Below are 27024 nucleotides of genomic sequence, written 5' to 3' on the forward strand. Positions count from 1 at the left end.
ATCAATACTGCTAGTGCTATCCGAAATCCTTGTGACGTCCCCACATAAAAACCTAAGCAATTTCAACTTAAATTGTGTAACCTCAGAGTTTGAACGTCCCAAGAAACCAGCATTGTAAGGACCGTATAAATACTGCTTAACCATCCATATTACAACAATTACTGAAATAATTTCCATGAGAGTCCATATGAGGGCGACAAACGTACATGTCAGCAAAATGTTGCGCTAACTATCTACGTCAAAATAGTATTTCTTCAGGGTACGACTACACACTGACAAGTGTGAGAAGGGTTAGAAAGTTCGGAGACTTTTCACCAGGGAAGCTAGAAAGGCTGTATATTCACCAAACAACCAGTGAAACGTTCGACACGACAGTTTTCTTTTGAGCTTCGATATTCTTTGGTCTGCATTTGTCTTCGTTTTTCGACCGAAACTAAGTTAACGATGAGCTTCCTATTGTAAGTAAAGCTAGTTATATGTCACGTTTTTACTCGTAGTTAGCTAACGTTACCTAACTGGCTAGCTAGTTATGTTTTTGCATAACTTTAGATGCAGACAGATATACTCATTAGTCATGATGTAACCACAGATTGTCATAGCTGTCGCTGTAACTTTTGTCTTACGTTTAATATAGTTAGCTAAATGTGACTAACGTTACCCAGCTAGCTAGATGAGCTAACGTTAGTTAGCTAAATAACACGATCATGTCACGTTATAGCTAGCTTAAGTTAGGTGTCACTCATCATGGGAACTGCTCATTGACGCATTTTTAGCATGTCGACAACTAACGTTAGTGAACAAGTTAACTAACAAACAATTATATATATAGCATGGGTTCCTTCCTGTTTTGTTGCTGTCTGCTGATTAGAGGACAGTGTTTAACAGGAAGACTCTCAGACTAGTATGACTTCATATCTGAGCAGTGAACACATCTACTCATCACTAATAGCTCAAACGTGGAACATCAGTTTGACTCGAGCTCCCTCTCCTCCATTGATCCAGTGGCAGTCGCTCGTCTAAGACCTTCAAGCCGAAGAAGAACATCCCAGAGGGCTCCCACCAATACGAGTTGTTGAAGCATGCAGAGGCAACGCTGGGGAGTGGGAACCTGAGGCAGGCTGTCATGCTGCCAGAGGGGGAAGATCTCAATGAGTGGATTGCTGTTAACAGTGAGTAAAGGGTGATTGAAGGAGGGGAGCACAGAAGATTGAATTGACACCTGTTCTTAATGACAGCCTTTAGGTTTCACAGGTGACTGCACAGTCTAGTAGCCTAGTGGTTAAGAGCGTTGTTTCAGTAACCGAAAGGTCGCTGGTTTGAATCTGTTGGTGCCCTTGAGCAAGGCACTTAACCCTAATCGCTCCTATAAGTCGCTCTGGATAAGCGCGTCTGCTAAATGACTCAAATGATGCACAATTTCTTCCAGAAAACTGGTTAAATGAAAAAATATTTTGGTATCCACATATGTCTTTGGTTTGCAGTTGAACAAAACCCCCAAAATCTGAATAATTTACTAAATCTTACCTTATTCCACAAAGAAATCCTAAAATGTCCCGGACAATATTGGCAGAAGTAGTCAGAAATAATTCGATTTCAAGCAGGTGATTCACCTTTACTTTGGAATTGAACTCACCTCTGGTGAGTTGCAGGTGCCTGCAATATAAAAATCCCTCATTCAATGAGTTTGAATAGAGAAAAGGACTCATTCTCCTCTTGTTGATGTGTGTACCTCAATGAACATGGAGAAATGAAAGAAACCAGATAATTATCTGAGGTCAGTCATACGCAAGATTGTAGCCAAGCATGGACAATCTCGAGGCTACAAGTCCATCTTCACAGACCTTGATGTTTTTTATTTCCACTGTACGCAATGTCATCAAGATGTTTAAGGCCCATGCCACAGTAGCCAACCTCTATGGATTTGGCCGCAAGAGAACTTGATGGATGATTGTAGCGAAGGATTGTTAGAATGGTGGAGAAAGTACCTCGATCAACTGCCACACAGATTCAAGCTGACTATCAGAAACAAGGTATCACAGTTTCATCTCGCACCATCCGTTGCCAACTCAATGAAAGGGGATTATATGGTAGGAGATCCATCTGTCCACAGGACATTCTCCCAGAAGGATTTTGGCATTTCCAGGTGTGTTGGCAAATTGCCGTCAGGCTTTCTTATGTCTCTCTCTCAGCAGTGGGGAGAAAGAGACATAAGAAAGCCCGACTGCAATTTGCCAAAACACACCTGGAAATGCCAAAATCCTTCTGGGAGTATGTCCTGTGGACAGATTAGAGTATTTTGTTAAAGAACACCATATGTATGTTTTACAGAAAACAAAATGAAGCCTTTGTAGAAAAAAACACCTTCTCTACAGTCAAACATGGAGGTTCAGGGATGTTTTCGAGTTGCTTTGCTGCCTCTGGCACTGGGTGCCTTGAATGTGTGCATGGCATCGTGAAATCAGGAGAATACCAAGGAATTTTGGAGCGCAATGTTTGACCCAGTGTCGGAAAGCTGGGTCTCCTTAGGTCATGGGTCTTCCAGCAGGAGAATATTTTTAGGGAAAATAGTGACTTACTTGAAAAAAGTACAAGGGTGCCAATATATTTGACCACAAGTGTGGGTGGGTGTGTGCGCACGCATTCGGAAAAGTATGCAGTTCACTTTTTCCACATTTTGTTATGTTGAAATTGTTTTTTCTCTCCCCTTCATAAATCTACATACACAATACCACATAATGATAAAGTGAAAACAGGTTTAGAAATGTTTGAAAATGTATAATTCTTTTAATAAAAAAGTATTCATACGCTTTAATGTAAGACTAGAAATTGAGCTCAGGCGCATCCTGTTTCCACTGGTCATCCTTGAGATGTTTCCGTAACTGTCCACCTGTGGTAAATTTCAATTGATTGGACATGATTTGGAAAGGCACACTTCTGTCTACATAAGGTCCCACAGTTGACAGTGCATGTCAGAGCAAAAACCAAGCCATGAGGTCGAAGGAATTTTCCGTAGAGCTCTGAGACAGGATTGTGTCGAGGCACAGATCTGGGGAAGGGTACCAAAACAGTTCTTCAGCATTGAAGGTCACCAAGAACACAGTGACCTCCATCATTCTTAAAAGGAAGAAGTTTGGAACCACCAAGACTCTTCCTAGAGCTAACCGCCCGGCCAAACTCCACAATCGGGGGAGAAGGGCCTTGGTCAGGGAGGTGACCAAGAACCCGATGGTCATTCAGACAGAGCTCCAGAGTTCCTCTGTGGAGATGGGAGAACATTCCAGAAGGACAACCATCTCTGCAACACTCCACCAATCAGGCCTTTATGGTAGAGTGGCCAGACAGAAGCCACTCCTCAGTAAATGGCACATGACAGCCCGCTTGGAGTTTGCCAAAATGCACTTAAAGACTCTTAGACCATGAAAAAATAATTCTCTGGTCTGATGAAACCAAGATTGAACTCTTTGGCCTGAATGCCAAGCGTCAGGTCTGGAGGAAACCTGGCACCATCCCTACGGTGAAGCATGGTGGTGGCAGCATCATGCTGTGGGGATGTTTTTCAGTGGCAGGGACTGGGAGACTAGTCAGGATCGAGGAAGAGATTAACGGAGCAAAGTACAGAGATCCTTGATGAAAACCTGCTCCAGAGCGCTCAGAACCTCAGTCTGGGGTGACCTTCCAACAGGACAACGACCCTAAGCACACAGCCAAGACAACGCAGGAGTGGCTTTGGGACAAGTCTCTGAATATCCTTGAGTGGCCCAGCCAGAGCCTGGACTTGAACCCGATCGAACAGCCCTGAAGAGACCTGAAAATAGCTGTGCAGCAATGCTCCCCATCCAACCTTACAGAGCTTGAGAGGATCAGCAGAGAAGAATGGGAGAAACATGTCAAACTTGTAGCGTCATACCAAGGAAGACTCGAGGCTGTAATCGCTGCCAAAGGTGCTTCAACAGAGTAAAAGGTCGGAATACTTATGTAAATGTGATATTTCAGTTTGTTTTGAATACATTTGCAAACATTTCTAAACCTGTTTTTACTTTGTCATTATGGGGTATTGAGGGGGGGGGGACTATTTAATCAATATTAGAATAAGGGTCTGTTCTCTGTTTCAGCTGTGGACTTCTTCAATCAGATCAACATGCTCTACGGCACCATTACTGAGTTCTGCACTGAGACCAGCTGCTCTGTGATGTCTGCAGGGCCCAGGTAAGATGGGCAGGGAGACAGACTATTCAAATGGAAATGGGAATTCCACACACACCTTTTTGCTGTGGATGAATTTGACCAACTTTTGGCTTAAGAACCTTCATCAGATAGACACATTCCATGCATGTTCCCTATTTTTAATTTGTAGTATTCTCTGAAATGACCTGAAGAGTGATAATGCTGTTCCACTTAAACAAAATTAAACTACTTTGCAGATATGAAACAGACAATCATATCAGTCAAAATATAAAATTCCCAGTTCATGCAACAAAACCAACTTTATAAGAGGTTTTAAAAATTAAGTTATATGACTCAAAATGACAGAGTAAGGCATTGTTGGCAGAATAGATGGATGCAGTTCAATGCATGGATTCATTTAATAAACCAATGCATGTTTGTAGTCCAACAAATATTGCTACCAGGTTGTAAATCACAGCTGACCTGGTACATTGTTTGCTTCCTCCAGCCATTCGGGATGCCCTGTTTCAGTTTCAATGACTCTATTTTGGACAAAAGCGGACGAATGTAACTAAGGCTGGGAATGCCAACACGATCAAACTACCAAGGGAAATGATCACAAGTCAGTCATAACGTGGCTAATAGGCTAGCTTATCTATTTAGGTAGCTATGTATTTAGCCTAACGTTAGATACTTTTGTACATATCGTGTAGCTAACTGTGGCCACCCTTTCAAATTAGTGGATTCGGCTATGTCACCCACACCCTTTGCTGACAGGTGTATAAAATTGAGGACACAGCCATGCAATCTCCATAGACAAACATTGGCAGTCGATTGGCTTTACTGAAGCGCTCAGTGACTTTCAACGTGGCAAGCCTAAGATCAGCATGCGTCGGCTGGAGTGGTGTAAAGCTTGCCACCATTGGTCTCTGGAGCAGGGGAAAAGCGTTCTGTGTAGTGATGAGTCACGCTTCACCATCTGCCAGTGAAAGACGGACAAATCTGGGTTTGGTGGATGCCAGGATAACGCTACCTTCCACAATGCATAGTGCCAACTGTAAAGTTTGGTGGAGGAGGAATAATAGTCTGGGGCTGTTTTTCATGGTTCGTGCTAGGCCCTTTAGTTACAGTGAAGGGGAATCTTAACGCTACAGTATACAATGACATTTTACATGATTCTGTGCTTCCAACTTTGTGGCAACAGTTTGGGGAAGGCCTTTACTATTTCAGCAATGCACCAGTGCACAAAGGGAGATCCATACAAATGGTTTGTCGATCGGTGTGGAAGAATTTGTCTGGCCTGCACAGAGCCCTGACCTCAACCCCATCGAACACCTTTGGGATGAATTGAAACGCAGACTGCAAGCCAAGCCTAATCGCCCAACATCAAATCAAATTTTATTTGTCACATACACATGGTTAGCAGATGTTAATGCGAGTGTAGCGAAATGCTTGTGCTTCTAGTTCCGACAATGCAGTAATAACCAACAAGTAATCTAACCTAACAATTCCACAACTACTACCTTATACACACAAGTGTAAAGGGATAAAGAATATGTACATAAAGATATATGAATGAGTGATGGTACAGAACGGCATAGGCAAGATGCAGTAGATGGTATAGTGTACAGTCTATACATATGAGATGAGTAATGTAGGGTATGTAAACATTATATTAAGTGGCATTGTTTAAAGTGGCTAGTAATACATTTTTACATAATTTCCATCAATTCCCATTATTAATGTGGCTGGAGTTGAGTCAGTATGTTGGCAGCGGCCGCTAAATGTTAGTGGTGGCTGTTTAACAGTCTGATGGCCTTGAGATAGAAGCTGTTTTTCAGTCTCTCGGTCCCTGCTTTGATGCACCTGTACTGACCTCGCCTTCTGGATGATAGCTGGGTGAACAGGCAGTGGCTTGGGTGGTTGTTGTCCTTGATGATCTTTATGGCCTTCCTGTGACATCGGGTGGTGTAGGTGTCCTGGAGGGCAGGTAGTTTGCCCCCGGTGATGCGTTGTGCAGACCTCACTACCCTCTGGAGAGCCTTACGGTTGTGGGCGGAGCAGTTGCCGTACCAGGCGGTGATACAGCCCGACAGGATGCTCTCGATTGTGCATCTATAGAAGTTTGTGAGTGCTTTTGGTGACAAGCCGAATTTCTTCAGCCTCCTGAGGTTGAAGAGGCGCTGCTGCGCCTTCTTCACAACGCTGTGTGGGTGGACCAATTCAGTTTGTCCGTGATGTGTACACCGAGGAACTTAAAACTTTCCACCTTCTCCACTACTGTCCTGTCGATGTGGATAGGGGGGTGCTCCCTCTGCTGTTTCCTGAAGTCCACAATCATCTCCTTTGTTTTGTTGACGTTGAGTGTGAGGTTATTTTCCTGACACCACACTCCGAGGGCCCTCACCTCCTCCCTGTAGGCCGTCTCGTCGTTGTTGGTAATCAAGCCTACCACTGTAGTGTCATCCGCAAACTTGATGATTCAGTTGGAGGCATGCATGGCCACGCAGTCGTGGGTGAACAGGGAGTACAGGAGAGGGCTCAGAACGCACCCTTGTGGGGCCCCAGTGTTGAGGATCAGCGGGTGGAGATGTTGTTACCTACCCTCACCACCTGGGGGCGGCCCGTCAGGAAGTCCAGGACCTAGTTGCACAGGGCGGGGTCGAGACCCAGGGTCTCGAGCTTGATGACGAGTTTGGAGGGTACTATGGTGTTAAATGCTGAGCTGTAGTCGATGAACAGCATTCTCACATAGGTATTCCTCTTGTCCAGATGGGTTAGGGCAGTGTGCAGTGTGGTTGCGATTGCGTCGTCTGTGGACCTATTGGGTCGGTAAGCAAATTGGAGTGGGTCTAGGGTGTCCGGTAGGGTGGAGGTGATATGGTCCTTGACTAGTCTCTCAAAGCACTTCATGATGACGGAAGTGAGTGCTACGGGGCGGTAGTCGTTTAGCTCAGTTACCTTAGCTTTCTTGGGAACAGGAACAATGGTGGCCCTCTTGAAGCATGTGGGAACAGCAGACTGGGATAAGGATTGATTGAATATGTCCTTAAACACACCAGCCAGCTGGTCTGCGCATGCTCTGAGGACGCGGCTGGGAATGCCGTCTGGGCCTGCAGCCTTGCGAGGGTTAACACGTTTAAATGTTTTACTCACCTCGGCTGCAGTGAAGGAGAGCCCGCAGGTTTTGGTAGCGGGCCGTGTCAGTGGCACTGTATTGTCCTCAAAGCGAGCAAAAAAGTTATTAAGCCTGTCTGGGAGCAAGACATCCTGGTCCGCGACGGGGCTGGTTTTCTTTTTGTAATCTGTGATTGACTGTAGACCCTGCCACATACCTCTTGTGTCTGAGCTGTTGAATTGCGACTCTATTTTGTCTCTGTACTGGGACTTAGCTAGTTTGATTGCCTTGCGGAGAGAATAGCTACACTGTTTGTATTCGGTCATGTTTCCGGTCACCTTGCTCTGGTTAAAAGCAATGGTTCGCGCTTTCAGTTTCACGCGAATGCTGCCATCAATCCACGGTTTCTGGTTTGGGAATGTTTTAATCGTTTAATCGTTGCTGTGGGTACGACATCGTCAATCAGTGCCTGACCTCACTAATGCTCATTGCTGAATGGAAGCAAGTCACCCCAGCAATGTTCTAACATCTAGTGGAAAGCTGTCCCACTAGAGTGTAGGCTATTATAGCTGCAAAGGGGGGACCAACTCCATATTAATGACCATGATTTTGGAATATGATGTTCGACAAGCAGGTGTCCACATACTTTTGTTAATGTAGTGTAGCTGCTGGTTAGGATGATGACATTGGGTGAGTGGCCAACTTTGTCCCCCATATTGTTTTTCTGTGGCTAGGCAAGACATGGTGTCATTTGGTTAGCGAGCAAGAAATGTGAATCACTTTGCTTGCTAGCTAGGCTGAACTTGAACGACTGTCATCCACAGTTTAGCATAGCTCTTAGTTGTCAATCAAATGTATTTAGCATCGTCAAATGGGCGGACAGGCAAGTTCCCATTCAGTCGTCAAAACGTGGCTTGGGACAAGCATGCATTGGCGGGCGAGCAGGCTACTATTCCCCATCGTTTATCAGTGCAATTTTGACCGCCAACTACAAGCTGAAAAAGTGAGGGTTTATCTACTGTTTCCTCGTTTAGATTTTAGATCATATCGGTCTTGCTAACATTAGTTGATATTGTTGATGTATAGGCAACTGAGGGAGAGGGAGCCTACCTTTTCATGGTGGTTTGATCAATAGGACTGTAAAGTTTCCAAATGTAAGATATATTTGCAGAAATCCATTCAGGTGTAGTTTGGCTTTTTGGACATTTAAAAAAAACTCAAAACTAAAGTCGCACTGTTGCTACTGCCTGTAAACAAACGATCCAGTTAAAAGTGAATGATGGCAGGCCCGTGTGGTAAATGGTTTATTTGCATATAGCCCTATTGTATCTGATTGGCTATGGCGCACCGGTCTGTGTATACTCCTGTCCTGGACAAGACATGTTTTATTTGCTGCAGTGTTTATTAATTGTCCAAACGCATAGCCGCTTTCCCACTATATTGCTATAGAATTTTCACAAATGCCTTACTCAACGTCATTCCCAAACATTCTATGAATGTGTGAAAATGACCATATTTAAGTGCTTGCTTGTCAATGTAAAAGCTGTAATATTCTTCCTGGGGGTGTATATTATCATAATACGATTTCATGTTGCTAAAACGCTGTCAGTTCCACTTAAACTTGAATATGTTAGTTATTTACATGCCACTGCTATGGTCAGCCACTGCTACATGCCACTGCTATCCCATCGCTGACATCCATTTGGCCTCCCGGGTGGCGCAGTGGTCTAGGGCTGCGCCACCAGAGTGTCTGGGTTCGCGCCCAGGCTCTGTCGCAGCCGGCCGCAACCGGGAGGTCCGTGGGGCGACGCACAATTGGCATAGCGTCGTCCGGGTTAGGGAGGGTTTGGCCGGTAGGGATATCCTTGTCTCAGTATGTAAAAATGTAATAAAATGTATGCACTCTACTGTAAGTCGCTCTGGATAAGAGCGTCTGCTAAATGACTAAAATGTAAATGTAAAAATGTCAGCCCAGGCCTGACTTCCCCCACACACACACAAATGTTACATTTTGATACCTAGTTTTAAACTTTTGTTCCTTGCGTTAGTTTCACTTCATGTTTTTAGTGTTAATGCAGTACATAACAAATAATTTCTGGAGTTTTCTGTGCCCATATTCACAAATCGTCTCACGGGAGTGCTGACCTGATTATATAATCTTATTCATTATGATTTAAAGGGGAAGATGAAGCCTAGTTCATCAGTCTTTCTCTGAGACACTTTGTCAATTGATTCTTAAAAGCTAAAAAATGACAAACGCAACACTTTCAAATATTTTACTGCGTTACACTTCATATAAGGAAATCAGTCAATTGAAATAAATTCTTTAGGCCCTAGTCTATGGATTTCACCTCACTGGGAATACAGATGTGCATCTTGGTCACATATTTTTTTTTAAAGAAAAAAGGGTAGGGGTGTGGATCAGAAAACCAGTCAGTATCTGGTGTGACTGCCATTTTCCTTATACAACCACCATTTGCCTTATGCAGCTTCTCCTTCGCATAGAGTTGATCAGGCCATTGGTTGGTGCCTGTGGAATGATGTCCCACTCCTCTTCAATGGCTGTGCGAAGTTACTGGATATTCCCTGAACCTGGAACACGCTGTCGTACACGTCGATCCAGAGCATCCCAAACATGCTCAATGGGTGACATGTCTGAGTATGCAGGCTGTGTAAGAACTGGGTTATTTTCAGTTTTCAGGAATTGTGTACAGATAGATTTTTGCAACATGTGGCCATGCATTGTCATGCTGAAACATGAGATGGCGGCGGATCTCAGGATCTCGTCATGGAATCTCTGTGCATTCAATTCTCTGTTAACAGCTCTGGTGGGCATTCCTGCAGTCATCATGCCAGTTGCATGCTCTCTCAACTTGAGACATCTGTGGCATTGTGATGTCTGACAACCAAATTTGTGTGGCCTTTAATTGTCCCCAGCACAAGATGCACCTGTGTAATGATCATGCTGTTTAATCAGCTTCTTGATATGCCACAATTGTCAGGTGGATGGATTATCTTGGAAAATGAGAAATGCTCACTAACAGTGATGTAAAAAAAAATAAAAAAAAAAAAAATGTACACAACATTTGAGATAAATAAGCTTTTTGTGCGTATAAACGTTTTTCTAGGTTATTTTATTTCAGCTCGTGAAACACTTTAAATGTTGCATTTTATATTTTTTTCTGTGTAGTTTTGGCACTTCCTCAGAGTTCCTTCTTGTTCTATTTTCGGTCTCAAGGTCACTGTAGTGTTAGACCGCTAGTCAATCAAATTTAGTCAATCAAATGCATTTATAAAGCCCTTACATCAGCTGATGTCAATATGTATTTGGTCAATAACAAAAGTTTATCTCAATACTTTGTTATATACCCTTTGTTGGCAATGACAGAGGTCAAACGTTTTCTGTAAGTCTTCACAAGGTTTTCACACACTGTTGCTGGTATTTTGGCCCATTCCTCCATGCAGATCTCCTCTAGAGCAGTGATGTTTTGGGGCTGTTGCTGGGCAACACGGACTTTCAACTCCCTCCAAAGATTTTCTATGGGGTTGAGATCTGGAGACTGGCTAGGCCACTCCAGGACCTTGAAATGCTTCTTACGAAGCCACTCCTTCGTTGCCCGGGCGGTGTGTTTGGGATCATTGTCATGCTGAAAGACCCAGCCACGTTTCATCTTCAATGCCCTTGCTGATGGAAGGAGGTTTTCACTCAAAATCTCACGATACATGGCCCCATTCATTCTTTCCTTTACACGGATCAGTCGTCCTGGTCCCTTTGCAGAAAAACAGCCCCAAAGCATGATGTTTCCACCCCCATGCTTCACAGTAGGTATGGTGTTCTTTGGATGCAACTCAGCATTCTTTGTCCTCCAAACACGACGAGTTGAGTTTTTACCAAAAAGTTCTATTTTGGTTTCATCTGACCATATGACATTCTCCCAATCTTCTTCTGGATCATCCAAATGCTCTCTAGCAAACTTCAGACGGGCCTGGACATGTACTGGCTTAAGCAGGGGGACACGTCTGGCACTGCAGGATTTGAGTCCCTGGCGGCGTAGTGTGTTACTGATGGTAGGCTTTGTTACTTTGGTCCCAGCTCTCTGCAGGTCATTCACTAGGTCCCCCCGTGTGGTTCTGGGATTTTTGCTCACCGTTCTTGTGATCATTTTGACCCCACGGGGTGAGATCTTGCGTGGAGCCCCAGATCGAGGGAGATTATCAGTGGTCTTGTATGTCTTCCATTTCCTAATAATTGCTCCCACAGTTGATTTCTTCAAACCAAGCTGCTTACCTATTGCAGATTCAGTCTTCCCAGCCTGGTGCAGGTCTACAATTTTGTTTCTGGTGTCCTTTGACAGCTCTTTGGTCTTGGCCATAGTGGAGTTTGGAGTGTGACTGTTTGAGGTTGTGGACAGGTGTCTTTTATACTGATAACAAGTTCAAACAGGTGCCATTAATACAGGTAACGAGTGGAGGACAAAGGAGCCTCTTAAAGAAGTTACAGGTCTGTGAGAGCCAGAAATCTTGCTTGTTTGTAGGTGACCAAATACTTATTTTCCACCATAATTTGCAAATAAATTCATTACAAATCCTACAATGTGATTTTCTGGATTTTCTTTTCTCATTTTGTCTGTCATAGTTGAAGTGTACCTATGATGAAAATTACAGGCCTCTCTCATCTTTTTAAGTGGGAGAACTTGCACAATTGGTGGCTGATTAAATACTTTTTTGCCCCACTGTAGGTATGTACGGTAGGACCAAATCGGAAAGATAGGTAGGAGCAAGCCCATGTAATGCTTTGTAGGTTAGCAGTAAAACCTTGAAATCAGCCCTTGCCTTAACAGGAAGCCAGTGTAGAGGCTAGCACTGGAGTAATATGATCACATTTTTTGGTTCTAGTCAAGATTCTAGCAGCCGTATTTAGCACTAACTGGAGTTTTAGTGCTTTATCCGGGTAGCCGGAAAGTAGACCATTGCAGTAGTCTAATCTAGAAGTGACAAAAGCATGGATACATTTTTCTGCATCATTTTTGGACAGAAAGTTTCAGATTTTTGCAATGTTACGTAGATGGAAAAAAGCTGTCCTTGAAGCAGTCTTGATATGTTCGTCAAAAGAGAGATCAGGGTCCAGAGTAACGCCGAGGTCCTTCACAGTTTTATTTGAGACGACTGTACAACCATCAAGATTAATTGTCAGATTCAACAGAAGATCTCTTTGTTTATTGGGACCTAGAACAAGCATCTCTGTTTTGTCCGAGTTTAAAAGTAGAAAGTTTGCGGCCATCCACTTCCTTATGTCTGAAACACAGGCTTCCAGCGAGGGAAATTTTGGGGCTTCACCGTGTTTCATTGAAATGTACAGCTGTGTGTCATCCGCATAGCAGTGAAAGTTAACATTTGGTGATGTCATTCAGAAACAGAGGTAAAATATATAGTGAAAATAATAGTGGTCCTAAAACGGAGCCTTGAGGAAAACCGAAATGTACAGTTGATTTGTCAGAGGACAAACCATCTACAGAGACAAACTGATATCTTTCCGACAGATAAGATCTAAACCAGTCCATAACTTGTCCGTGTAGACCAATTTGGGTTTCCAATCTCTCCAAAAGAATGTGGTGATCGACGGTATCAAAAGCAGCACTAAGGTCTAGGAGCACGAAGACAGATGCAGAGCCTCGGTCTGACGCCATTAAAAGGTAATTTACCACCTTCACAAGTGCAGTCTCAGTGCTATGAAGGGGTCTAAACCCAGACTGAAGCAATTCGTATATATTTGTCTTCAGGAAGGCAGTGAGTTGCTGCGCAACAGCTTTAAACATTTTTTGGAGAGGAATGGGAGATTCGATATAGGCCAATAGTTTTTTATATTTTCTGGGTCAAGGTTTGGCTTTTGCAAGAGAGGCTTTGCTACTGCCACGTTTGGTACACAGCCGGTGGATAGAGTGCCGTTTTATTATGTTCAACATAGGCGGGCCAAGCACAGGAAGCAGCTCTTTCAGTAGTTTAGTTGGAATAGGGTCCAGTATGCAGCTTGAAGGTTTAGAGGCCATGATTATTGTCATCATTGTGTCAAGAGAGATAGTACTTAAACACTTGAGTGTGTCCTTGATCCTAGGTCCTGGCAGAGTTGTGCAGACTCAGGACAACTGAGCTTTGGAGGAATATGCAGATTTAAAGAGGAGTCTGTAATTTGCTTTCTAATGATCATGATCTTTTCCAAGGAAGTTCATGAATTTATCACTGCTGAAGTGAAAGCCATCCTCTCTTGGGGAATGCTGCTTTTTAGTTAGCTTTGCGACAGTATCAAAAATAAATGTTGGCTTCTTATTTTCCTCAATTAAGTTGGGAAAATAGGATGGTCGAGCAGCAGTGAGGGCTCTTCGATACTGCACGGTACTGTCTTTCCAAGCTAGTCGGAAGACTTCCAGTTTGGTGTAGTGCCATTTCCGTTCCAATTTTTTGGAATCTTGCTTCAGAGCTCGGGTATTTTCTGTATACCAGGGAGCTAGTTTGTTATGACAAATGTTTTTTGTTTTTAGGGGTGCGACTGCATCTAGGGTATTATGCAAGGTTAAATTGAGTTCCTCAGGTGGTTAACTGATTTTTGACGTCCTTGGGTAGGTGGAGGGAGTCTGGAAGGGCATCTAGGAATCTTTGGGTTGTCCGAGAATTTATAGCACGACTTTTGATGATCCTTGGTTGGGGTCTGAGCAGATTATTTGTTGCGATTGCAACGTAATAAAATTGTGGTCCGATAGTCCAGGATTATCAGGAAAAACATTAAGATCCACAACATTTGTTCCATGGGACAAAACTAGGTCCAGAGTGTGGCAGTGAGTAGGTCCGGAGACATGTTTGACAAAACCCACTGAGTCGATGGCTCCGAAAGCCTTTTGTAGTGGGTCTGTGGACTTTTCCATGTGAATATTAAAGTCACCAAAAAAATTGAATATTATCTGCCATGACTACAAGGTCTGATATGAACTCAGTGAGAAACGCTGTATATGGCTCAGGAGGCCCTTAAACAGGAGCTATAAAAAAGTGATTGAGTAGGCTGCATAGATTTCATGACTAGAAGCTCAAAAGACAGTTTTTTTTTTTGTAAATTGAAATTTGCTATCGTAAATGTTAGCAACACCTCCGCTAGTCTCTTATGCTCTTTTCCAGCTCCTGAATCTTACTCTAGTATACTCTGTACTAATCATCTATGGTAAATCTCCTCTTCTAAGAACAGAAAGTAAATCTGTGCACTGGTTAAATGCTCTGTGTCTAATAGGACAACCTTTTTATACCCCAAACTGGGTCTTGTTAGGAAGATGCCCTCTTCTAGCCATGTGTGACTGTCCAACAAACAGTGATGATAAATTGTGCCAAAAACATTCAGAGAAAGCCAGAATTTCACATTATTTAAACTAAAATTCTCATTCCATCTCGCTATTGGTCCATCTCTACCTCTCTCAAGGTATGAATACCACTGGGCGGATGGCACCAACATCAAAAAACCCATCAAGTGCTCTGCTCCCAAGTATATAGACTACCTGATGACCTGGGTGCAGGATCAGCTGGATGATGAGACACTCTTCCCCTCCAAGATAGGTTAGTTAAATTCACTTCGTATAAATTAGAAACCTTCATAAATTTAGCCTAGACCTTTGGCTTTTAGATAATAGAACTCCCGCTCTGTCTCCCTTAGGAGTGCCCTTTCCCAAGAACTTTATGTCTGTGGCCAAGACTATTCTGAAGCGCCTGTTCAGAGTCTATGCCCACATCTACCACCAGCATTTTGACTCTGTGATGCAACTGCAGGAGGAGGCTCACCTCAACACCTCCTTCAAACACTTCATCTTCTTTGTCCAGGTGCCAATGCTAATACATTCCAAATATCAAATGTTCTCTTTATTGCTGTTTAGAAATGATTGTCATGATTCTATCAGAGGAGTCTTGTCATAAATCATGCTTCCATGAATGTAGTAAATTATATTCTATTCCAATTGATGTATTGTGCAATTATAATTCATGGTTAACAGGCATACTTGTTACTATCCTGTGTAAATATAGTATAGCAGGTAAAATTATGTTTTATTACATATGGCTTGTGTGGTATTTTACTGTGTGTCTGTGTAGGAGTTCAACCTCATTGATCGTCGTGAGCTGGCCCCTCTGCAGGACCTCATTGAGAAACTGGGCTCCAAGGACAGATAAACACCTTCGTCTCTCGCTCTCTTACCCCCCCCCCCCCCCCCCCCCCTCTCTCTGGCTTTCTGTAACTTCTTCGCTTTGCCTTTTCTTTCTCCCATCATTCATTACCTGTATGTTTTCTCTTCTAGTTTTTTGCTCTCTCCATCTAGTTGTCTGTTGACATTATTTCAGAGCTTGTTTTGTTAAAGCTCACTCTAGTCTTTAAGGTAAGGTACCAGGGTGTAGTATATTAAATATCTTTTTTTTGTAGTTTTGGTTAACAAATTCTATAATTGGGACCTACTGACCTGTACTGTGGACCAATATAATTTAGGAGTTTAAATGGAAACCAGCATTTCTTTCCTATAGGATTTACAAGCGCATAAAAAAAAAAAAAACGTTTTAACTATCATGTTTTCAGGTGAGTTTTTAGTCAATGTACTTAAATACTGTTTTTTGGATCTTGTATCTGCAACAGTTTTTGTATTTTAGATTTTTTTTCACTTAAGATGAACAAAGTTGCAAAAGTCAGGGGATATTGATCAATAAATATTTGCAGCGTCACTTTTGATATACTTGTGAAATAGATAATCTTCCATAGTTCATAAACAATCAGTGCTCGACTTGACTGCTTAGGTGTTATACGGTATTTTAAGAGAACGCAATCAAAGTATCAGAGGATGACATTTTGAAAACAAATGAAATGTAGTATAATGTGAATATTTTGATCTTACTCATTCTCATTTCACTCATAGCACAAAATGTGCCTCAGTTATGTTTTTACTATGTCAAATTCCTTGGTTGTCTTTGTCCTTATGCTGGTACTTAATTGTATTATCAAGTAAATTCTTGTTTTATTGTTTATTAAACATACCTTTACTCAAGCATGCAATAATAGCAATAGTGCTTGCACCAATACATGACAAGGTTGAGTGTGTGATAGGTCATTTTTGTTTTTTTTGTCTTATCTGAGTGTGTGACATGTTAACTCACCCTAGTTATTATGTGTTCAATCCAGGCACAGTGCTAAAGCAGCAGGGCTGTTGGTTGTGCCACCTTGACGCAAATTAAATTGATCCCATTCCATCCAAATTCCTTGCCACAAATGGAATGTTATTTAAAAAAATAAAAAAAGTTATTAGTATTTACCCTCTTCCTGATTTGGACTGAGTATAAAGGTCTAGGTGCTACTCCATTTGATACCTTAGACATGCTCCGAAACTTTCGTGACTACTAAGTATTTTTTAAACCTGCTGCTTTGGGCTGGATGTGTTAATGTGTGGTTCATACATGCATAATCTATGAGCAGAATTACTGTCTTACCTCAATTAGCCACGAAATCCCAAGTTTAAAAGCGACTGTTTTATGGAATCGGTGCTGTGCCATTTTCCCCCAAGTGGGCCAGTCCCCTAGCAATTTGAGTTCAACCAATGAGCTTTTTTACTTTTTTTACACTAACTTAATTTTTGAGAATTTTTTTCTCTCCCAGATATCCAATGAAAACAGTTTGGCATGCCATAGATTTGGAGTTAGATTTTATCATATTTTTGATATTGCTGTTAAACAATTCATTTACCTTTGGTTAAGGAATTTTAAAAAGTGTGACCTTTTTTATTTATATATATATATATATACACACACAAGGTAATTTGTGGGCAATGTGATTGTTACAACTGTGAGTCCAATACTCTGCTGTAAATAGGATAATTTACAGAGCATTTATCTGAACAAAACTGTGCCTTAAAAATATTGTCTGAAATTACATTATTCATAGCAGAATAGCTTAATTAACATTAAAATGAATTTGTGGAGATTCTGTTTGTATTGAAATTATTTAAAATGGGTATGAGAGTTTTTTTAAAGACTAAATTACACCTTTTCTTGATAACCCATCTTGACCATTCACTGCTTCCACTCTCCCTCTGCCTGGCATAAGATCACATCTACTACTACTTTTAACAACCACTCCCATCAATATGTCCTAGGCTATTGGTTATCAAAATCAACATTCGGCAATTAAATGTTATTATCAGAAGACAACATTCACAAATACTATTCATTTTGACGAAGTGTTTGTTGACCGTTTTGGGTGGTCTCATTGGTCAACAGTATTTTGATTAGCGAATCAGATACTAGATACTTGTGCGTCACTCGGTAGCTACTTTCAGGAAACGCTTGCTAACATGGTTTGCATTAACGTTCTTGGAAATCAGCAAGCTAGCTAGGGTGAAACTAAAATAAAGTAAGCATAAGGGCTTTCTTGTCGCTCAGGAAGTTTATTCTCACATTAGCTATTGAAAACAGCGATTTAAAGGCTCATCTTTAGCTAGCTACTAGCCAACTAACGCCTAGCTACCAGCGAAGTAAACAAACAAGGGACCAAGTCACAGCAGCAGGAGGTATGTAACTTTCTCATTCATAGATACGGGTATATGTGGCTAAATCGAAGCTATCGGCATTGAACAGAAACGATGGCTAACTACGTTGCATATTTGCTTGGTCATTGTCATCCAAATGACAATACAAAATGGGAACGTTTTCGAGCTAGCCTGTGTGCTAATTATCGAACGTTAACGTTCACGATACGATTCTTTATTTTGGGAAGATACTGAGAACTAGCTAGAAATAATGTGGGTAGTTATCGCTATCTAACAAACTAGGTATAACAGGAGATCTTTGTCACATTTCTTAAGTGGATTGGTTGCCACCCCAGTTTCAAATGTCACTTTGCAATTGTATCCTCTTTTTTTCTCCCTTTTTATGTCCCTGCAAGCCATGGCAAATGAAAGCACACAGTTCTGTGCCAATTGGTAAGTACGCTTTTATATACAAAAGTATGTGGACACCCTTAGTCGATTCGGCTGTTTGTGTATAAAATCGAGGACACAGCCATGTCATCTCCAAAGACAAATATTGGCAGTAGAATGGCCCGTACTGAAGAGCTCAATGACTTTCAATGTGGCACCGTCGTAGGATGCCACCTTTCCAACAAGTCAGTTCGTCAAATTTCTGCCCTACAAGAGCTGCACCTGTCAACTGTAAATGCTGTTATTGTGAAGTGGAAACGTCTAGGAGCAACAACAGCTCTGCTGCAAAGTGGTAGGCCACACAAGCTCACAGAACGGGACTGCTGAAGCACATAGTGCATACATTTATTTTCCCTCGGTTGCAACACTCTACCAGATTCCAAGCTTCCTCTGGAAGCAATGTCAGCATATCGAACACCTTTGGGATGAATTGGACCGCCGACTGCAAGCCAGGCCTAATCGCCCAATATCAGTGCCCGACCTCACTAATGCTGTTGTAGCTGAATGGAAGCAAGACCCTGTAGCGATGTTCCAACGTCTAGTAGAAAGCCTTCCCAGAAGAGTGGAGGCTGTTATACCAGCAAAGGGGGACCAACACCATATTAATGCCCATGATTTTGGAATGAGATGTTTGACGAGCAGGTGTCCACATACTTTTGGTCATGTAGTGTATGAAGATTCAGGCAAGTTGAGAAGTAGGCACAATGTTAATAGATACATTCTGTCTGACTCTTCTTTCTTGCTCATTTTCGTCTCTCTCACTCTCTAGTCAGCATGACATTCCAGAGGCTAATTTCACTACTCATGAGAGTCACTGTCGCCGGAATATTGCTCTGTGTGTTGTGTGCCAAGAGCCAGTGCCCCGTTCAGATCTGCAGCAGCACAAGGAACAAGAGCACATGCAGGTATGGTGCTAACGATGGAGCGGGCAGGAGCCAGGAAGTGGGTGAACTAGAAACTTGAGTGAACATCATCCCAAAGTTTCTGTACAATTGTTATACAGGAGGCTTCACAAACATTTTATTTTAATTTCAGGTGAAATGTAAGTGCGGTTTAAAGATTGAGAAAAGCCTCATGGAATCCCACCAGGTATGTACAACTTGTATTAGGATGGAGACCTTGTGATGGTCACATTATGTATTTCATTGCATTTATCTGACTTCTCTTTTCCAGAGATCTGAGTGCAATCAGCGGATGGTGCCGTGTCAGTACTGTGAACTGGAGCTGGTTTTCAGTCAGTCCAAGGAGCATGAGGATTATTGTGGGACGCGCACAGAACCCTGTCCATTCTGCAAGTGCAATGTAATGTTGAGGGAGCAAGCTGTCCACCCAGCCTTGTGTGGTAGCCTCACACCACCTCAAGAGAGAAACAACAGCCGGGCAACTCACAGCCCAGCAGAGACCCAGTCTCCAGGAACATGGTTTGAATCTCACTCCATCCGTAACCTGCTGAGGGCCCAGAAGGGAGAAGGCCACAAGAACAACAACGCCAGTGCGTCTGACCGCAGGGCCCTGCCACGGCCACTGGAGGCCAGAGTGCACAACAGCACCCGGGGGCAAGTGGGCCTGGGAGAAAGGGGGAACATTGCCCCTAGGAATACAGACTTCAGCCACTGTAAGTCTGCCAATGGCTCATACAAAGTGTTCAAGTTTTCACATTATCCCAAAAAACATTTACTTCAACTTAGTCTGGTATTTTTATTTTATTTATTTCACCTTTATTTAACCAGGTAGGCAAGTTGAGAACAAGTTCTCATTTACAATTGCGACCTGGCCAAGATAAAGCAAAGCAGTTCGACACATACAACAACAGTTACACATGGAGTAAAACAAACATACAGTCAATAATACAGTAGAAAAATAAGTCTATATACAATGTGAGCAAATGAGGTGAGATAAGGGAGGTAAACGCAAAAAAAGGCCATGGTGGCGAAGTAAATACAATATAGCAAGTAAAACACTGGAATGGTAGATTTGCAGTGGAAGAATGTGCAAAGTAGAGATAGAAATAATGGGGTCCAAAGGAGCAAAATAAATAAATACAGTAGGGGGAGAGGTAGTTGTTTGGGGTAAATTATAGATGAGCTATGTACAGGTGCAGTAATCTGTGAGCTGCTCTGACAGCTGGTGCTTAAAGCTAGTGAGGGAGATAAGTGTTTCCAGTTTCAGAGATTTTTGTAGTTCATTCCAGTCATAGGCAGCAGAGAACTGGAAGGAGAGGCGGCCAAAGGAAGAATTGGTTTTGGGGGTGACCAGAGAGATATACCTGCTGGAGCGCGTGCTGCAGGTAGGTGCTGCTATGGTGACCAGCGAGCTGAGATAAGGGGGGACTTTACCTAGCAGGGTCTTGTAGATGACCTGGAGCCAGTGGGTTTGGCGACGAGTATGAAGCGAAGGCCAGTCAACGAGAGCGTACAGGTCGCAGTGGTGGGTAGTATATGGGGCTTTGGTGACAAAACGGATGGCACTGTGATAGACTGCATCCAATTTATTGAGTAGAGTATTGGAGGCTATTTTGTAAATGACATCGCTGAAGTCGAGGATCGGTAGGATGGTCAGTTTGATAAAACGCCCTGGCCTATATTAAAGTAGAAAACTGTTTAATTTAATAACTTTTTTGTGTGATTGTAAAAACATCTCATGTGTTGTCCCCAGTACTGGAACAGGAAGCTGCAGTGCTGGGCAACAACAATAACAACATGGCATCATTGGCATGGCCTGCAGACCAATCACTGGGAGAAGACTCTGCCAGCCTGGACTACCTTCTGGCCCTTAGCCTGCAGAGTGATGGAGACACAGGGGATGTAGGGGGAGGAGCGGGGGCATTGTGGACAGATGTATGGGACCACAAATTTGGAAGGATGTCCAGCAGCGGCTCTCCTATCACTCCCCCTAATAACAACTACCAACATATCACCACTGGCACCAATACAGCACCAGAACATGACCAGACAGGTCAGATGCTATACTAAAATACCAGTTATTGTCCTTGTTTGTTTTCATGTGAGATTGATATTGTTACAGTATGCTGCCCTCCTCTCCCTTTTACATTTTGACTATCTTCAACCCTGTCATGATCAAAAACAAGTTCGGAATAAAATCATAGTTCTAACTTTACCCATTATTTCTCTGCTCTTTTTCTCCCATGTAGACACCATGTTGCCCTGTGAGTTCTGTGAGGAGCTGTTTCCTGAAGAGGACCTCATTTTACACCAGGTTAGAAGGATCTTTTGCTGCTTAGCCTACAAGTCACGCTAACGCCATGGAGGCTGAGCCTGAGCCGACCAGGGAATCAATTTCCTTTACATGCTGCAGCAGTTGGTTATGAACTCATGCCCCTTATTTCCTTACTGTGAGTGCACATTGTTTCGTTGCTCTTGTTTGCTCCCTCTGGACTAGTTTCCTAGAATCCCCTCCTGAGTACAGTTAATTATTATTTTTGTTTTTGACTATTTGTTTTGCATTGTTTTTCTACAGAACTCAGTCAAGTCAATATACATTCCCTCCCCACACACACAAATCCACATACATTCATTCTCACAGAGGGATCCACAAACTAAGCACAAAGGCAAACAATCTATCCAAAACAAACTGACATACAGAAATAACACAACACAAAAACAATTTATTATTGGTCACTGTCCAGTTTGTGTCTTGCACTTGGTATCCCCCCATCCCCTTTAAGAACATAATTATATAACGTAAATAGTTATTGAGGAATGCCACAATGTGTGACTGTTAGAACTGTTAGTAATTTTCCATCTCAGGGCTGATTGATAGTGTGTATCATGTGGTAATCACCTGAGGGTAGCTAGCCACGGCCTATCTGGTTAGCAGAAATACATTTTCCCCCCTCACACCTGTCTTTGTTGGCTTTCAGACTGGCTGTAGTCCTGCCTCAGCCTTTGCATCTTTCAGCAAGCGACCTCCGTCTCCATGCTATGATGACAGGATTGCTAGGGGTGCTGGTGGTCTTCTGCACATCCCACCTGACACCCCTAGCTTCCCCAACTTCCCCCGTTCAGTCTCCCCGCTCTCCTGTAGTCCACCTGCCAGTCCACTACAGAGAGACGTGGTCATTCCATGTGAGTTCTGTGGAGTAGCCCTGGAGGAGGCGGTTGTCTTTCACCACCAGGTACATTATTTACAGTGCAAGAGATGGTGCTGTATAATGTAGATTATGTTCAAATAGTGTATGCCATTAAGGTCAAATAGTCCTGTCACATTACCAATGAGGGAGAAAACAGTTGTTTTGACAGGGGTAGAAAAAATCCAACAACACTTTGCTCCCATTCCTGTGTATTAACATTGTAATTACTCCAGTATTTTCATTGCGGTAACATGCTGTTCCATAGTAATTACCTAGTAATTGAGTATAGCCTGACACTTTGTTTACAGGATAAATGTGACTTCCGACCTCGCACGGCTCCCTTAGTGGATAAGGTCAACAAAGTGTCCTTTCAAAAACCATCTCTTCCTCTCAAAGAGAGCCGTGGATGGAGCTCCTCTGAGGTGCAGAGGAGACTCAAGCACCAATGTAAGACACTGAACCCCATGTTCACCAATGCACAATCATTTTGAACAACACTGATTGCTTTAAAACAAAGTCGATGTTGCTTGGGTTCCAACTATCCACCTATGTAAAATTTTTACATCAAATTTTGTGTGTGCACATGCTTGCGTCTAAAGCGGTCCCCTTGGATGGGCTGGAAAGAGAGAAGCCCCAGGTGCAAAGCCCAAATGAATGGCAGAGAGTCCACAGTGGGCTACCCATTCCAGGGAAGATCTCAAACTGTGATCCTCAGGTGAAGAACAGGCCCCAGCATGGGAGTGAGGCAGAGGGGGGGCACTTGGTATTCAGTGAAGGCCACAAATCCAACTCTGCAGCAGCTGTGGGGTAAGAACAATGACACTTGCTGTAATAATGTAATTTTAACATTTGTTTAATTCGATTTGGCACAACTTCATTTAAAATTGTTTGGGTACATCATATTTGGATTACGTCTTGTGTTACAGAACTAGGGTTGAAAGTGTTTTATTTTGTATAATATAGTGATAAGGCTTCCAAATGTAATGAAATATGTTGTATCCATCTGCCAGACCTCCCCTAAGAGAAAATAATGAGGGACCAAGGATTAAAGGACCAAGGAATGCAGGGCCATCAAAGGTAAACAATCCTTATTTCTTTAGAGCCTCTATGGTGGCCATAATTATTTGTTTATAGTTTAATGTTTTTCTGTATCAACATTCATTTCTAGGTGCCTAAGAAGCAAAACAAAGAACAGGAAGATGAGTGAGGGCAAGACTGTCGAAGGAAAGAGCTGCAGACAATCACCAAATGCTTTTTGTGTGTGCTGTAGTCTGTCACTCTAACAGTGGTGGCGTTACTGGCTGGCTACATTGCCGATGCCTGCCAGATCTCACTACACTTGGGAAGGTGTTTAACATATCAGCAAACCACATTGTTTAACAATCTGATGCCAGATTGTGCAACAGAAGATGTGGCGCAAACCAGTGGTTGATGCAATGTAGTCCTCCTGGAACACGACCAGAGTCTCTTTATTGCCTGTGTGTATGTTTCAGTTGCTCTTCCTTTTTAAAGTCTAAAGAGTCAAACTTGAATGATTCCAATAGTTTGTCATAACTTTCAGCTTTTTGTAATCTTTTAAGTTTTAAACTTTTAATATCAATTGTATAGGATTTAGGAAACCCACCTTAATATACTCTTGAAAAACCTATGTAAAAATGTATACAGGTATGTAAGAAATCTTAAAGCTCCACAAAGAAATTGTACTCTTCACTGAATAATACAAAATCAATGACACATACAGTATCAAAGCATTATTTGTATTTAGGGCTGCACCTATTGAACTGTTTGTTTTTTGTATGCTTTGTGATATTATCTTCATACTTTTAATAAATCCTTAGTATCAGTGTTTTGGTGCTTGTGAATGACTGTTAATGTAAAAGAGTGTCCTCAATACTAAGTGTTAATCACATCGCTATTTTCCTATAATCATAATTGGCTATAATGCTTTGAGCCCTCCACATGTAAAAACTGCACATATCACATATGTTGCTGGTTACTGTAGTATGACCGGAGGGAGCTTTGCTGAGATTCAAGTGAGTACTTTGTCAATGGTACTCTATTTTCCCCTTCTTTAGAGATACTGATGTCGGACTTTCTGAAGGCACTTTAGTCCCCATAGGGATGGCCATCGGCGATTGCCTTCAGGTAGTTCTCATATTGTTCACTGGTGGGCGCACTCTACTCAGCTATTTGTGCCGCTGCCTTTGAAACGTCCACAATTCAGCATATTCATTTCTGCATGAGGTTGACATCATATAGCTGGGTTTCCCAACCTCGGTCCTGCCCCCCCCCCGCCCTCGTGCACATTTCGGCATAACAGGACTTTCCAAGTTACATATACACTGCTCAAAAAAATAAAGGGAACACTTAAACAACACAATGTAACTCCAAGTCAATCACACTTCTGTGAAATCAAACTGTCCACTTAGGAAGCAACACTGATTGACAATAAATTTCACATGCTGTTGTGCAAATGGAATAGACAAAAGGTGGAAATTATAGGCAATTAGCAAGACACCCCCAATAAAGGAGTGATTCTGCAGGTGGTGACCACAGACCACTTCTCAGTTCCTATGCTTCCTGGCTGATGTTTTGGTCACTTTTGAATGCTGGCGGTGCTCTCACTCTAGTGGTAGCATGAGACGGAGTCTACAACCCACACAAGTGGCTCAGGTAGTGCAGCTCATCCAGGATGGCACATCAATGCGAGCTGTGGCAAGGTTTGCTGTGTGTCAGCGTAGTGTCCAGAGCATGGAGGCGCTACCAGGAGACAGGCCAGTACATCAGGAGACGTGGAGGAGGCCGTAGGAGGGCAACAACCCAGCAGCAGGACCGCTACCTCCGCCTTTGTGCAAGGAGGAGCACTGCCAGAGCCCTGCAAAATGACCTCCAGCAGGCCACAAATGTGCATGTGTCTGCTCAAACGGTCAGAAACAGACTCCATGAGGGTGGTATGAGGGCCTGACGTCCACAGGTGGGGGTTGTGCTTAGAGCCCAACACCGTGCAGGACGTTTGGCATTTGCCAGAGAACACCAAGATTGGCAAATTCGCCACTGGCGCCCTGTGCTCTTCACAGATGAAAGCAGGTTCACACTGAGCACATGAGCATATGTGACAGACGTGACAGAGTCTGGAGACGCCGTGGAGAACGTTCTGCTGCCTGCAACATCCTCCAGCATGACCGGTTTGGCGGTGGGTCAGTCATGGTGTGAGGTGGCATTTCTTTGTGGGGCCGCACAGCCCTCCATGTGCTCGCCAGAGGTAGCCTGACTGCCATTAGGTACCGAGATGAGATCCTCAGAGCCCTTGTGAGACCATATGCTGACACATGCACATTTGTGGCCTGCTGGAGGTCATTTTGCAGGGCTCTGGCAGTGCTCCTCCTTGCACAAAGGCGGAGGTAGCGGTCCTGCTGCTGGGTTGTTGCCCTCCTACGGCCTCCTCCACGTCTCCTGATGTACTGGCCTGTCTCCTGGTAGCGCCTCCATGCTCTGGACACTACGCTGACAGACGCAGCAAACCTTGCCACAGCTCGCATTGATGTGCCATCCTGGATGAGCTGCACTACCTGAGCCACTTGTGTGGGTTGTAGACTCCGTCTCATGCTACCACTAGAGTGAGAGCACCGCCAGCATTCAAAAGTGACCAAAACATCAGCCAGGAAGCATAGGAACTGAGAAGTGGTCTGTGGTCACCACCTGCAGAATCACTCCTTTATTGGGGGTGTCTTGCTAATTGCCTATAATTTCCACCTTTTGTCTATTCCATTTGCACAACAGCATGTGAAATTTATTGTCAATCAGTGTTGCTTCCTAAGTGGACAGTTTGATTTCACAGAAGTGTGATTGACTTGGAGTTACATTGTGTTGTTTAAGTGTTCCCTTTATTTTTTTGAGCAGTGTATTATTGCTTACTTTATTGACCATATCTGGATCAATCTAAATATTAGTTAACTTTTGACAAGTAGAGAAATGTTAAGTACAACATAACATTATTGCATGTCCAAAGAGTAGATATGTAATCTACTTGTTTAAAAATATAATATTTTACATAAACAAGATTTTTTCAAAAATAATTCATTACTTCTTGACTAACAATCCATCCACTGTGTCAGTTTTGAATATCTGTTTTTCAATTGGTCGAGGAGTCTATTGAATGGGCGGGACAGACCTAACAGTGGGAATTCTGGATTCAAAGCTCGCGCTTTCTGTTTCAAACTTCGCTTCTCGTATTCGAAAGGTTTTAGGAGAGAGAAGTAATAAAAGGCAGAGTTTAAGAAGTATATGTTTTTCATCTCTAGGGCACTCTAGTCGTTTCTTATTAACGTAATCCAAAAGTTATTTTGAGGCAGGAATTTGCATTGTGATAAGACAAGTTCTATGTAAAGTTGCTTGGAAGAAACCGTAAATATTCGAGCAGGTGGAGCATCAATTCCGACACGTGAAAAGGGGACTTGTCTTTTGGGACACAATTGTTGCCAGCATTTGTATCCTGCTGGTCTGCTTTATTAAATTGATAGGGTCCACACGTTTAACCCGCGTTGTTCTTTGTTTGAAGGACGTTTCCAAATCAAAAGCCGGCTTTTTCTTCCTTTTTGAGTTAACATTTTACCTGTCATTGTGACGTTACCCTAAATACTGAAAATGTCAGCTGAAAGATATTCAACATT

The 27024-nt window shown here is 42.8% G+C and overlaps 2 protein-coding genes across 2 annotated transcripts; both read left to right on the forward strand.

The window, feature by feature from the left end:
• Positions 1 to 230: 230 nt before the first annotated feature.
• On the forward strand, positions 231 to 16341 carry mob1a (MOB kinase activator 1A). Its single transcript, XM_039013060.1, has 6 exons — positions 231 to 458; positions 1003 to 1169; positions 4113 to 4206; positions 14742 to 14875; positions 14973 to 15136; positions 15404 to 16341. The coding sequence occupies exons 1-6, from the start codon at positions 445 to 447 to the stop codon at positions 15479 to 15481; spliced, it is 651 nt and encodes a 216-aa protein (XP_038868988.1). The 5' UTR covers positions 231 to 444; the 3' UTR covers positions 15482 to 16341.
• Positions 16342 to 17354: 1013 nt separating this feature from the next.
• On the forward strand, positions 17355 to 24202 carry LOC120062997 (TRAF-type zinc finger domain-containing protein 1-like). Its single transcript, XM_039013059.1, has 12 exons — positions 17355 to 17856; positions 18231 to 18267; positions 19034 to 19169; positions 19300 to 19353; positions 19438 to 19879; positions 20920 to 21219; positions 21416 to 21480; positions 22145 to 22399; positions 22663 to 22801; positions 22954 to 23161; positions 23365 to 23431; positions 23523 to 24202. Exons 2-12 carry the CDS (start codon positions 18233 to 18235, stop codon positions 23559 to 23561), a joined length of 1740 nt encoding a protein of 579 aa, XP_038868987.1. The 5' UTR covers positions 17355 to 17856; positions 18231 to 18232; the 3' UTR covers positions 23562 to 24202.
• The last annotated feature ends 2822 nt before the right edge of the window (positions 24203 to 27024 follow it).

This window comes from Salvelinus namaycush, chromosome 18 (assembly GCF_016432855.1).
Source record: "Salvelinus namaycush isolate Seneca chromosome 18, SaNama_1.0, whole genome shotgun sequence".
Lineage (NCBI taxonomy): Eukaryota > Metazoa > Chordata > Actinopteri > Salmoniformes > Salmonidae > Salvelinus > Salvelinus namaycush.

Coding starts and splice junctions, on each gene's coding strand:
- mob1a (XM_039013060.1), top strand. Junction 1,170..4,112: donor TGAGTGGATTGCTGTTAACA/GTGAGTAAAGGG, acceptor TCTCTGTTTCAG/CTGTGGACTTCTTCAATCAG. Junction 14,876..14,972: donor ACTCTTCCCCTCCAAGATAG/GTTAGTTAAATT, acceptor TGTCTCCCTTAG/GAGTGCCCTTTCCCAAGAAC.
- LOC120062997 (XM_039013059.1), top strand. CDS start 18,233: ATGGCAAATGAAAGCACACAGTTCTGTGCCAATTG. Junction 19,354..19,437: donor GCCTCATGGAATCCCACCAG/GTATGTACAACT, acceptor TCTCTTTTCCAG/AGATCTGAGTGCAATCAGCG. Junction 23,432..23,522: donor GGAATGCAGGGCCATCAAAG/GTAAACAATCCT, acceptor ATTCATTTCTAG/GTGCCTAAGAAGCAAAACAA.